A 14,157-nucleotide genomic window follows, 5' to 3' on the forward strand; every position below is an offset into this window, starting at 1 on the left:
GGAGCCTGCAGTAAGAAGTAACCAAACTTATGTTCCTCAAGAATGCAAATATTTCTTACATGACCCTTATTGGGGACAGATTCTGATCATTCATTCATCTCTAGGGAAGATGTGGAAATTGGGTTGAATATAATAAAAGTTGAGATGTGGGTGGAAAATCAGAGATTACTTAGCATCTTGAGTGCTTTATTGCCACATCTGAGGATCTAAGGTTTAAGTAAAATATTTCTTAAATGATTTGGTAAAACAGCAACTGCAGCCAAAAACGTTAGGAAATAATATATAGGTAGGAACAACAATTTTAGTGTATTTCTGAAAGTACTCAGAAAGCATCTTCTTCAAGTCGTGAACAAAGGATTCATTATTTAATGAAAGCCATGCTATCTCTATCAAATAAATGTTCACATCTGACAGTTTAACAGGACATACGTTTCACCTTAGGCAATTACTATTAGAATGGCTGGAACACTTCATAGCTTGGCAACAACATCACTATCATTGGCAATATTGAGGTGCAGAAAGCTGTTACCCTAAATTATGATGCCTTGACATGCTGGGATAAAGAAGCAGCCTCAAGGTCTCTCTGACCTTCCTCTCTCCTTCCTGTCTGTCAATTCTCTGTTACTCTCCAAAGCATAGAATGAAGCTATTCCTTCATTTTCCTAAAGTCTGGACAAATTGCCTCTGTTCCTTTCCTTGAGTTTTAATTAACTTAACTCATATCACAGGAAGGAAGACTGGAATCTGTCAAAACACTTGGACTAACTTTGGCCACAGACTATTGTCTTATATTTCGGTCCTTATTTTGAAGGGAATCATTTACCAATCATTGTCTACTTTGCACGACAAATAGACTTTGTCCCCGGCCATTGCATGTTCTCCTGGCCCATTGCATCCCCCTAAGAATCATTTACTCCTACAACCCCCATCTCCCTTCTCCTTATGGAGATGGGTATCTTAACTCTATACTCCAATAGAACATAGCAACATTACTCTTTGGTGATTCCCCTATGCTTTGCTTCCTCTCAGCACGTTAAATAATAAAATTTGTTATGCCTTTTTCACAGTGATCTAAATTTTTCAGTGATTTTTATTAATGAATCTTTAGTGCTGAAGTTTTCATTTGGCCCCTACAGTAGCCTGCATAGGTAGTACATAGATTTAGTCCAAAAAAAATTCCCCTTCTTCACCAAACACAGTTGAAAGTGAACATTTAAGTAAGACAGCAAACATGCCTTTAGTAACAAAAAGAACAATCTAGCAGCTAATGGTGTTAAGAGGATTTGCTCTTGCATTATAATATAGAACTACTCAATGAAATGTGGATGCAAGAATTGCATTTTCAACAAAGTAGACCAGGAAAGAAAATTATTTAAATGTCTTTATGAAATAACTGTGCTAACTGTTCATAATGAAAAATAAAAGCAATAATATACTTGATACCAACCAGAAAATATATGCACATAAGATGAGTTACAGGTATCCCACTGTGGTACCAAAACAAGAAGTTTAAATTAAAAACTGATAGGAAATCAGTATAAACTGAATTAGCATTAGGCTACAATAAAATTTACTGCATGGAAAGGGGCAAGTTTTTTACGGAAAAATGGACACGGGCCATTATTTGAGAGTACATTGCTTATAAAAATAATAATCATATATTCCTGGAAGGGTATATGCACATCTTAATTTCAAAAATAAAAACATATTTGAAATGTCTCATTAAAAGAGACAGGTGGTGGCTTCTTTTTAGTTTTTGCTCACATATAGAGTACCCAAATGGTGTGTGTTTCTCAACCTGCGTAACATTCTTCAGTATTCAAAGTTGAAAATTATAAATACCTCAGTCTATATCAGTATTTTCTTGAAGGGCTAATAGCTCTTGCAGAAAAAAAAGGTATTTTATGTACCATTTAATGAGAAGATGCAACAGTTGTATGTCTATGTGATTTTAAAATTTCATCTATTTTTTCTAGTTTTTGTTGCATATTTAAACTCATCTCTATTTTGAACATATAGTTAATAAGGAAGCCAGTGTCCTTATTTCTGAGTGTCTACCTCATGATCCCAATTTTTTCAGGGCCCATTTAATTTTTTTCTCTTATGTCTTGATAAAGGATAAATTTTAATTCAGTAATCAGTTACCATAGAAATATGTCATGTAATTAAAGTGATTTAATTTAAAAATAACCTTTAGAAAAGATTTTATTCTGCAGTGATAACCAGGTCACAGAAATAGGACATTTTCACTAAGTAAAATGATCCTAATATCATCATATTTAATAATTTTCTACTTATAATATAATATTTTTGCAAGCTATACTTGAGTTCATTTCAGTATTTTAACCATTCATTTTTTTTAATGCTTCAGTGGAGACTTATCCAGAAACAAGGTGGGCAAATAATTTATAGACAAAGTATTTTAAATCTTTTCTTACATTCTATTTATTAGAGCTAAGTTTCAAGGTTCTAAATAATCAATTCTATGAAGAAATCTATCCACATATATAAAAATGAAAATTACAATTATTGGACTATTATCAATTTAAACATTTGATTACTAATAAGGCAATTAAATTTAATTGAAACATTGTTCACAGCTATTAATACTGTCCTTATGTTTCATTTAAATCAAGACTGTTTATATTTGACTTTGTTAAATAATCTTGGACACAGATTTATATAGTTCACATAAGACAATATTATTCTTAGTCACTATTACTTAAAACCCCAATCTGTGCCAGTTGCTCCAAATACATTTCAAAGTGGAAGGAGTGCTGTAGAACCCAGGAGGAATCAATGCTGAAAGACCCTGAAGAGCACAACACCGCTTTTATCGTGTATGTGAGGACAAGCATGTAGACTAAGGTTAAGTTTGCTCTAGCAATACTTGAAACACTCAGGTAGAATGCTAAGCAGTGCAGTCACTCTAAGATGCCCTGTAACCAAAAAGTGTTTTCCAAAAGCATTTAAGGTCCATAGTAGTGAATTTAAAAATGAAATTGCTATGATTGAATAATTTATGTTAATATACTCATCTGATATGGATATTTTTAGGGATAGCGATTTAGTGTACAACACAAGCTCTAACTGTTTGTGAAAAGACAGAGCCTATGAAACATTTAATGGGCTCTTACCAGTGTGGTACACTTCGTCTCAGTAACATCTAAGGATGGTCCAGGAGAGCTATGGATCTCACGATCATACCAGACTCTTATATTGCTAACGTCATCATCTGAAAAACAAAACAAAACAAACAAAAAATCTTCTTCAGTGCTTCTTAATATAGTCTTCTGAATATCGTACTTAACATTCGAATTTCAGAATCATAAACAGACATCAGTCAGTGTCATGCTGTTTTGGTCACTATAGCTTTGTAGTATAATTTGAAGTCAGGATTGCTTTGGCTATTTGGGGTCTTCTTTTGTTTCCTCAACAAGAATGTCAGAATTGTTTTTTCTACCTCTGTGAAGAATGTCATTGGTATTATGGGGATTGCATTGAATCTGTATATTGCTTTGGGCAGTAAGGACATTTTCACCATGATAATTCTTCCAATCCAAGAGCATAGAATTTCTTTCCATCCTTTTGTGTCCCCCCCTTTTTTTTTCCTTTTTGTCTTTTTTTTTTTTATTGACTGGTAACGGGATCGCAACCCTCGGTGATGCGCCCGCACCGTGCTCAGCCAGTGAGCGGGAACCGGTCTCCACATGGGATCCGAACCCTCAGCGGGAGGGCTGCCGCGCTCCCAAGCGGGGCACTCTCCAGTGCGCCACCGGGCCGGCCCTTCAAGCCCTTTTTAATGAACTCCTTTGTCAAGAGAGCTGAGGGGAGACTGAGAAGTTGCTTTTATCACAGTGAGCAGTAAGAGGAGCCCCATCCTGCATGGTCAGGAGAATGTCCTGTAAAAGCACCTGACCCTGTGCTTACCCAAGTAACTCATTATATTACCCACTAAAATAAATTTATAAACAATTTTACTTTTAAGTTAAGAATTAATGTTTCTAAAGAAATAACCAATCTTATTTTAACTAATTGCCAAAACGTATTTGTACATAGAAATGTCTAAATAAGGCATTACAGTTCATAATGGTACATTTCCAGGACTGTAAGAATCTAGTCTAAGGAGAAAGTCAGAAACATGAGCTTTCAGTTTTCTTGGCAGTGTGAAAAAAGATCCTGGCAGTTCAGGAATGGGGTATTCACTAAATTTCAAAACAATGATGTTTACATCTGGATTCCTGATATTTCTTTTAAAAGCAGCTAATTTGCTGCTGGAGATGTGCAAAGTTTCATACTCCCCCACCCTGAAACTGGAACTCAAATCAACCTCAAAGGCCCTGCATAGCACGGTTTGGTACTTGCAAGAAATCTGGATTCTTTCCTTTTTTTTTTCCCCAGATGTTCAGCTTCTATCTTTTATATTCTTTTGTTTTCCACTGATGAACTAGAATGTCCTCCAGTTTCACTAAATGGCATGCATATTCACTTCAGTATTGTCATGTTTAAAAGATTTCAAGAACTATCACGTAAATCACTAACCTCTTTGAGCCTCAGTAAGAAACAAGGAGCCCATGGGCCGGCCCGGTGGTGCACTGGAGAGTGTGCTGCTTGGGAGTGTGGCGGCGCTCCCGCCGAGGGTTCGGATCCCATGTGGAGACCTGTTCCCGCTCACTGGCTGAGCGCGGTGTGGGTGCGACACCGGGGGTTGCGATCCCGTTACCGGTCAGTAAGAAAGACAAAAAGGAAAAAAAAAAAGAAACAAGGAGCCCAGACTAGTGGAATTCTCAGTGCCTTCCTCTTCTAAAAATCTTCTCTATGAGTATACGAGGAGTCTTCAAAAGTTCATGAATGGATTCATATTACTTTTCATTCAATTTTTCCACAAATTTTTGAAGTAACCTCACATTGTTTTGCATGTCATTGCATTGCATGACACTGAATGGCATTGCATGACATTGTATTGTATTGTATGACACTGTATTTTAGTGGGCTGCATTGCTCTGTACCATATCATACTATACTATATGGTATTATATTCCATCTTATTCTAATGCTTTAGCTACCAAAAAACACATAAAACTGGTGATCGGATAATAATTCAGACATTCAGAGCAATCAGCTAGCGAGAGGGAATAAGAGAGGAGGTCCAGGTAAGTTCTTATTCCAAATACCTGTGAGAAGTTCTTAAGGGCAAACTTACTTCCTTATTTTGAATAACCTCCTATGCTCACTTATTTTGCAGACACCAGTTCATTCTTTTAAAACCATTAATATGCAGAGAATAAGGTTACCAAATTCATACTAATGTAAAATTATTGACAAAACCTCTGCTCACATTTGTATGGACTGCTCCTTCAACTTTATGAAAGCACTTTAAATGTTTTATGCCATTTAAATGTGACTTTTCCCATAATAAACCAAAGTTCTTAAAATGAAAAGTGGTTCCTCTTCTAAGTAGCTCATGCATATTTTATCTGGAACTTTCCAAAATGCTTTAACCCATGTTGAACTCACAGAGAAAATAATTCTGGAGAGAAACAGCATGTTTGATTAAGGAGGTTGTTTTGTGACTCTGGGTTAATACAAAGATCAGTAGAATGACTTGGGGTCAGAAGACCTGGGTTCAGTTCCCAACTTTACCACCATTACCATGTGATCTTTGGCAAAGTAATAGTCTGCCCATCTGTGCAATGGGACCTATATCAGTCAGAGGTTTCTAGAGGAATAGAACCAACTGTATGTGTACATATGAAGAGAAAGAAAGATTTTAAGGAATGTGGAGATGTGGTAAATTCAAAATTTGTAGGATATCAGGGGAGGCCAACTTTTATTTTACTAAGACCTTCAGCTGACTGAATGAGGCCCTACCACATTATGGAGGCTGATCTGCTTTACTCAAAGTCCACAGCTTTAAATGTTAATCTCATTTAAAAAACACTTCACAGAAACTTTCAGAATAAATTTGACTAAATATCTGGACACCATGGCCCCAGCTAAGTTGACACATAGAATTAATCATCACAGGGCCAATAACACCTACTATTTGTAATTGCTGTGACTGTCACATGTATTGTGACGTAGCTAATTCCTGTGGTGCTAAAAACGTACATTGAATATGAATTTATTGGTTAGAGTGGAATTAGTGGATAATTTATTAATGACAATAACAACAAAATAGTAATTATTAAACATTATTTAGGGCCGGCCCGGTGGCGCACTGGATGGTGCACCGCTTGGGAAGCGCGGCGGCGCTCCCGTCCGAGGGTTCGGATCCCACATACAGACCGGCTCCCGCTCACTGGCTGAGCGAGGCGCGGGAGCAACGCCGAGGGTTGCAATCCCGTTGCTGGTCCCCGGTCCGGTACAGGGCGGAAAAAAAAAAAAAAAAAAACATTATTTAACTCTAAACCTCAAACATATTAAAACTTTTTTTCTAATTATAAAATCAGTAACATTCAACATAGCAATTTGAGAAGTTCCTGAAAAGTATGAAGATGAAAATTATTCATATTCATGAACAAATGAAAGCTACTTAATATTTTTTGTACATAATTCCAGGTTTAAAATATCAATAACGATATAGATATGCAGATAAACATATACAAATATAAATATACTAGGATGTACACACTACATATAATTGATATATTCATATGTTTATATAAATATACACATTTATATGTCAGAAAATATTCACTTTTAAGATTTTTGTTTCAGTTATTCAACATAACAGATCACATAGGAAACCTTCTCATATAAAGTATTTCATGCATGTCTTTGATTACTTTATCCTAACGAATTTCTTAGACTGATTCAATGGATCAAAGAAGATAAATAATTCTTAAAATTTTTAAACATATTGTAAATGTTCTCTTCAAAAAATAAATTTCCATTATAATACATGATATTGCCCTTTTGACCTGATTCTTGTTAAAACTGGGTGTTACATTATTTTTCATATTTCTCTATCAGGAATGTTTAAAAATTCTTATTAAGTTGTTGTTTTCATTTCTTGGATGAGAAAAAAGCTGGAAGAGTTCCCTAGCTGAAAAGAAATATGCTACAGAACAGTTTTACAAAAGAACCCATGTTATCATAGATGATGAAAAGGTTAATCCTGTCTAAGAGTAAGGACATAGAAAGGCCTGTCTGAAGAATTGGGATACCTGTAATTTTACTAGATGCATTTTTCCTAACTCCTTATCTTGTAAACTGTCATCGTGCAGCTTAGTATTTTTTTCATAGATATTGTAGAGCTAGGGCTGGGTCTGGAGCTCACAGACCCCTCGAGCCCGTTCACAAACCCTTCACACACAGGTGTATGAGCTAGGTAACTGGCAAAAAGGTCCTTGGAGCCTTGGTTGAAGTAGGAACAGACTTTATTCAGCACACCCAACACCATGAGCTAAGCAGTACAAAGAGAATGTCTAAGAAACATCCTATTTTCAGGAGATAAAGGAGTGTTAATAAGAACTTCTCAACCCTATTCTAATCTTTTGGGACTACTATTGTCAATCCCGTGGCAAAGAGCAAAGCAAGTAATGTAACAAAAATTAAAGGCAAGCGGTGGCATATGCTTATAATTTTATAAAAATAAAATAGTGCACTTGTTATGTCCTGTGGTGACAAAATCCTTAAGATTCAGCCATGCACATGATCAGCCAGCCTTCGGAGGGGCTGATACAGGGCTTGTCAAATCCTCGGGCTTCATCTGTGTGCAGGTGCAGGGCAGTGACGATTAGTGGGACGTCTCTGGAACCAGGCCTTGAGCGGGTCAGAGGGGTCAGCCTTTATGGACCATGAGGTGGCATCTTCAAGGGAAGCTGCTTGTTTTACCCATGTATGCTGGATCCAGGGAGTTAGACCTGTAATCTTAACTGCAGTGGGAGTGGTTAGTACAATTGTGTCTGGGCCCATCCACGTTGGCTTTAAAGGAGCCTTTTAAAAATCTTTTACCCACACTGTGTCACCGGGTTGAAACTGAGGAGCCCAACTCCTTAATGGGATGGGAGCTTGTTCTAAAATTGTCTTGCTTAGTTGTTTGAAAGTCCTAGCCAGTGACTGTGAGTACTGTGACATTTCTACCTTCCCCAACTGGTGGGGGAACCCCTATAGTCCAGCTATAAGTGGGGTTGGTCTTCTATACATAATCTCAAAAGGGGAATATCTCGTAGGCTCCGTCATGCACCAGACCCATAGCAAAGCTAAGGGAAGCATATCTATCCAGGGTAGCCCCCTCTCCTGGCAGAACTTAGCTAATGTGGTCTTTATGGTCCAGTTCATGTGCTCTACTTTTCCTGAACTCTGTGGCCTATCTGCTGTATGGAGCTTCCACCTTATCCCCAGCATTTTGACCAGTCCTTGAATGACCTTTGTGACAGACAAAAGCTGGCCCGTTGTCTGACCCTGTAGTCAGAGGGAGCCCATATCTTGGGATCACTTCCCTCAAAAAGGCCTTTGTGACCTTTTGGCTTGTTCAGACCATGTGGGCAATGCTTCAGTCCATCCAGTGTGGGTACATATCATCACCAACAATATATACGTATAGCCTCTGCAGGACTTAACTTCAGTAAAGTCCACCACCGGGTCCTTGAAAGGTGATGTCCCATCTAGCTGGACTCCGGGGGCAATCTGGGGTCCTTACTTGGCATTAGTTAGGATGCAGGTCAGACATCATGAGCTGACCTGGGTGCAAAGAGAAGTCAATCTTGGCATGAAGTTGTAGTGACTCAGCATGGTTCCCAGAGCTGTTTTCCCGTGTGTCAGTCTGTGGTATTCCAGGACTAGTCGGTGAGTTAGCCATTCAGGAACCATCAGTCTGTGGTCCAGGAGCTCCCACTACCCTTCAGAGGTTTTAATTCCACCTTTTTTTCTGTCTAAAGAGCCTCCTCTTTTGTGTATCTTATCTGCTGTGTGGTCTCTGGCACCAGCAAGATTTTGGCAGCTTCCTTTAGGCTATGTGCAAGCTCCATTTGGGTGGCTCCTCTCTTAGTCGTCTGGTCAACCAGCCAGTTTTCTTCACTGATCCGGTTAGTGCATTTTTGATGTCTTTTGTAGTGTATAACAGCCACTTGGGTGGGTGTTACACTTTCCTCTGTGTAACTGAGATGGAGAAAAGAGAAAGAAAGAATTAGCTCAAAATACAATCAATGAGGACTGGAGGGACTGCCACCCATCAGGGGAGCAGCCCCGATCCAAAATCAGCCTTTCTTTTTATTGACAAGACAAGGAAGTTTCACAAGAAAAATCAGTGGATTCAATCATCAAAGAAGGACATAAGGACATGGGCAATGTTACAAAAGTTGTCTACGGCCAAGTATAGCTTAACAATGGAAACTAGTAACATCAGTAAATTAAAGTGACATCCCAAAGTACAATTATAAAGAGCTAAATTGGTCACATTGGCTCATTATCTAAAGTATGACCTCTCCTTAAACAAAAGTTACACTCATGATAAAATATAAATACTATTATCTCTAAGGTTTCCCCCAACAGACAGCTTGCCCCTAGTAAACATTTTTTCCACAACTTTCCCTTCAGCAATTCTTAAAATCTCTTAACAGGACTGGTATGACAACCACCTGTCATCTCTAAAATAATTAAAGTATACAATCCCATACCTAACCAGTGATTAAGAGTTGATTACATGGGCTTTGCCCACGCTATCTATGGGCTGTGGCCCCCTGTCCGAGGGCTTTTGCCCCATACATGCATTTACCAAAAAACCTTATTCTAAAATCAAATGAGAATCACGATTTCTAACCCACTACAGGTGGGCTCCCAAACTGTCTCAACAAGCTGAAGAATTTTTTTGTTGTTTTTGTTTGTTTTTTATCCCCCCCCCCCTGCCGTTAGCAGGCCCCTTTCATTGTATAGGGCCCCCTGGATATGCAAGTTTGTGAAGGCATATTTAGAGTCAGTATAAATGTTGACTTGCTGCCCTTTTGAGAGTCTGAGTATCTGAATAAGTGTCTGTAGCTCTGTCTGCTGCATTGACCAGCCATGAGGCAAGGATTTTGCCTCTATAACCTCTTTATGAGTTGTTACCACATATCCAGCTCTTTGCTATCCTTTTTTTAACGTAACTACTCCCATCCATGAATAATCCCATGTCTGGGTCAATCAAAGGCAAGTCCATTAAATTGGGCCTGCTGGAGTATATCTCATCTATCAGTTTTTCACAGTCATGGTCCAGAGAGCCAGACTCAGCAGGTAGGAGTGTGGTTGGATTCAGTGTCCTTACTGTTTTTTAAGCACACCCAGGGGTTTTCACAGAGCAGTTCTTGATAGTGAGTTATCCTGGCTTTGGTCAGCCATTTGTATCCCTGACTGTTCATTGATGTGGTCACCACATGTGGAACCTTTACATTGAGATTTAGTCCCAGAGTGAGTTTGTCTGTCTCTTGGATTAAGGTGATGGTGGCTGTCAAGGCCCACAAGCAAGGTGGCCAACCGGCTGCCACAGTATCCAGCTGTTTGGACAAGTATGCCACTGGCTTCTGCCAATGCCCTATGGTCTGGGTGAAGACCCCCACAGTTACATGATCTTTCTCAGGTACAAAGAGGTTGAAGTCCCGAGTTATATTTGGAATTCCAAGGGCAGGAGACTGGGTCAACAGAGTTTTATCTAAAAATGCATGCTCTTACTGTGGGCCCCACATTAGAGGCTCTTTTTCAGCTCCTTGATTGCTTTATATAAGGACATAGCCTTTTTTAAGTATCCTGGTAACCAAACTAGTGTGCTGGCAGCCCGAGGAACTCTCAGACCGTCCTCTTGGTGTCTGATCAGGGTATGGCACAAATGGCTTGTTTCCTTTTTATTTCCAGTGAGTGGCATCATTCAAAGATGTGGTATCCTAGATATCTGACCTTCTGTTGACATATCTGTGTCTTTTTCCATGACACCTTGTATCCTGAGTCAGAGAGCTGATTCAGTAGGGCTCTTGTTCCTTTCCAGCAGTTTTTCAGGTTTAAGTCATTTTTGGCCTTGGTGCATAGGCACCACTCCTATACGCTGGGCACCGTTACAGTCATCAGTCAGGTCTTCTGGTTATTTAGAGTTAAGTGAGCTGTTTCACAACATATGAAGGTTATTATTATTATTTTTTTCAATAAAATCTGGCATGTATTTTTTTATTTTTTAATTTATTTTATTATTTTTTTTTCGTTAAATTTTTATTTTGTCAATATACAATGTATATGATTATTATGGCCCATCACTGACACCTCCCTCCCTCCTCCCTCTCTCCCCTCCCCCACAAGAATGTCCTTTCCGTTTGCTTGTTGTAACAACTTCAAAAAAGTATAGTTGTTATATCTTCTTCCCCCCCCTCCCCCCGGTATGCAGAAGCTTTTTAGTTTGATATAATCCCATTTGTTTAGTTTTTCTTTGGTTGCCCGTGCTCTTGGTGTTGTATTCATGAAGTCTGTGTACAGCCCTATTTGCTGAAGTGTTTCTCCTATGTTTTCTTTAATAAGTTTTATTGTTTCAGGGTGTATATTTAAATCTTTAATCCATTTTGAGTTGATTTTAGTATATGGTGAGAGGTATGGGTCTAGTTACGTTCTCGATAAAATATTAGCAAACAGAATTCGACAACACATATGTAAAATTATTCACCATGATCAAGTGGGATTCATCCCAGGGATGCAAGGGTGGTTCAATTTCTGGACACACACAAGTTCCCAAAACTGAGCCATGAAGATGTAGAAAACCTGAACAGACCAATAACAGTAAAGGAGATTGAAGCTGTTATCAGAAAGCTCCCAACAAAGAAAAGCCCTGGACCAGATGGATTCACAGCAGAATTTTACCAAACATTCAAAGAGGACTTGACACCAATTCTTTACAAACTATTCCAAAAGATTGAAACAGACGCAAAACTCCCAAACTCATTCTATGAAGCAAACATCATCCTGATACCAAAACCAGGTAAAGATATAACCAATAAAGAAAACTACAGGCCGATATCCTTGATGAATATAGATGCAAAAATCCTCAATAAAATATTAGTGAACAGAATACAACAACACATATGTAAAATTATTCACCACGATCAAGTGGGATTCATCCCAGGGATGCAAGGGTGGTTCAACATACGCAAATCAATAAATGTGATACACCATATTAATAAAATCAAACACAAGGACCATATGATCATCTCCATTGATGCTGAAAAAGCATTTGATAAAATTCAACAATCATTCATGACGAAGACCCTCTATAAGTTAGGTATAGACGGAAAGTTTCTCAACATAATTAAAGCCATATATGATAAACCCACTGCCAATATCATCCTGAATGGGGAAAAGCTGAAAGCTTTTCCTTTAAGAACAGGAACCAGACAAGGATGCCCACTCTCACCACTCCTATTCAACATAGTGTTGGAAGTACTAGCCAGAGCAATCAGAGAAGAGCAGGAAATAAAGGGCATCCAGATTGGAAAAGATGAAGTCAAACTGTCTCTGTTTGCAGATGACATGATCCTATATATCTAACAGCGTAAAGCCTCTACAAAAAAACTCTTGGAGGTGATAAATGAGTTCAGCACAGTAGCAGGATACAAAATCAACACACAAAAATCGGTAGCATTTCTATTCACCAATAGTGAACATGCAGAAAGAGAAATCAAGAAAGCCTGCCCATTTACAATAGCCACCAAAAAAATAAAATACCTAGGAATTGAGCTAACCAAGGATGTGAAAAATCTCTATAATGAGAACTACAAACCACTGCTGAGAGAAATTAGAGAGGATACAAGAAGATGGAAAGATATCCCATGTTCTTGGATTGGAAGAATCAACATAGTGAAAATGGCCATACTGCCCAAAGTGATATATAAATTCAATGCAATCCCCATCAAAATTCCAATGACATTTCTCTCAGAAATGGAAAGAACTCTCCAGACATTTGTATGGAATAACAAAAGACCTCGCATAGCCAAAGCAATGCTGAGCAAAAAAAATAAAGCTGGAGGCATAACACTACCTGACTTTAAACTATACTACAAAGCTATAATAACCAAAACAGCATGGTACTGGTATAAAAACAGTCACATTGATCAATGGAACAGAATAGAGAATCCAGAAATCAACCCACACACTTACAGCCATTTGATCTTTGACAAAGGCACCAAGCCTATTCACTGGGGTCGGGACTGCCTCTTCAGGAAATGGTGCTGGGAGAACTGGATATCCATATGAAGGTTATTTGTGCCCCTAGTTTTCTCAGCAATCTCTACCTAGTAGAGGTACTGGACAGTCAGGTAAATATAGGCTCCTGGGGGTTCAGGAACAGTGAATCCAGTCTTTTCTAGTCTGAGTTTATTCCCACAAGGCCAATGAGGTTCTGGAACTCCTGGCTTGATGGTTAAAGGCTCATATTTTTTCTTTCCAGAGTGTGTGTTGTTTTGGGATGTTGGTTGGGGTTTCTCTCCCCTTTTTGGGCACTCATTTTTTCAATGGCAAAACTCACTGTAGAAAGCACACTAGTTGGACTGTAGGGAGCCTGTCCTCCTCCTTGGCGGGGGTTCTTATTCTTGGGTGTGGAGTTCCAGTCTTGACTGAGTGATGCTGCCAGTAGTGTCTCTCTATATCAGCACAGTTGATTTCTCCCCTCTTCTTCATTGAAGTTCCAGTTCAGTGCCATGTCTTGTGCAGCATCTCTTGCCCAGGTCTCAGGATCCACAGTGACTGTAGGTGCTTATTGTTGTAACCATTGCCTAGTTCCAGTCAGGATGCATTGTGGTTCCTCAGCACTGAAGAGGGTGGGTAATAGCTGCTGACAGTCTTTCCAGGTGGGTTGATAGGTAAGGAAAATTGACGCCAGGAGGATAATGAGAGTCCAGGGCTTCCAAATACGATGGAGCATGGTGTTTCCAATTTAAGAGGTCTGTGGTTGTGAAGGATTGTTAGTAGAAAAGGTGGCACCCAGGCTGTACACCACCATCTACATTGACCTGCTGTGGGCCTTGGGTATCCTGCAGGGGCATCTGGAGGGCTGAAGCCTATTGGGCAGAGTGAAGTCACTTCTCCACTGGCTTAGGACTCCCAGGACTCTCTGGACTTTTTGGCAATGAGCTAGGCTGATAGAACTGATGCAGGGAGGCTGTCTGGCACAGAGTGCCTGGGGTCATGCATCCCCAAAGGAGTGGG

At 39.1% G+C, this 14,157-nt stretch overlaps 1 protein-coding gene across 1 annotated transcript in view; it reads right to left on the bottom strand.

Moving 5' to 3' along the window:
• Positions 1–8,806, bottom strand: part of LOC103585964 (putative uncharacterized protein CXorf30) — a 118,759-nt gene extending 109,953 nt beyond the window's left edge. Inside the window, 2 exon segments of the mRNA XM_008567075.1 lie at positions 3,138–3,235; positions 8,689–8,806. Coding sequence (XP_008565297.1) covers positions 3,138–3,235; positions 8,689–8,806 — 216 coding nt within the window.
• Between the last annotated feature and the right edge of the window lie 5,351 nt (positions 8,807–14,157).

This window comes from Galeopterus variegatus, unplaced genomic scaffold (assembly GCF_000696425.1).
Source record: "Galeopterus variegatus unplaced genomic scaffold, G_variegatus-3.0.2 Scaffold291, whole genome shotgun sequence".
In the NCBI taxonomy this organism is placed as follows: Eukaryota; Metazoa; Chordata; class Mammalia; order Dermoptera; family Cynocephalidae; genus Galeopterus; species Galeopterus variegatus.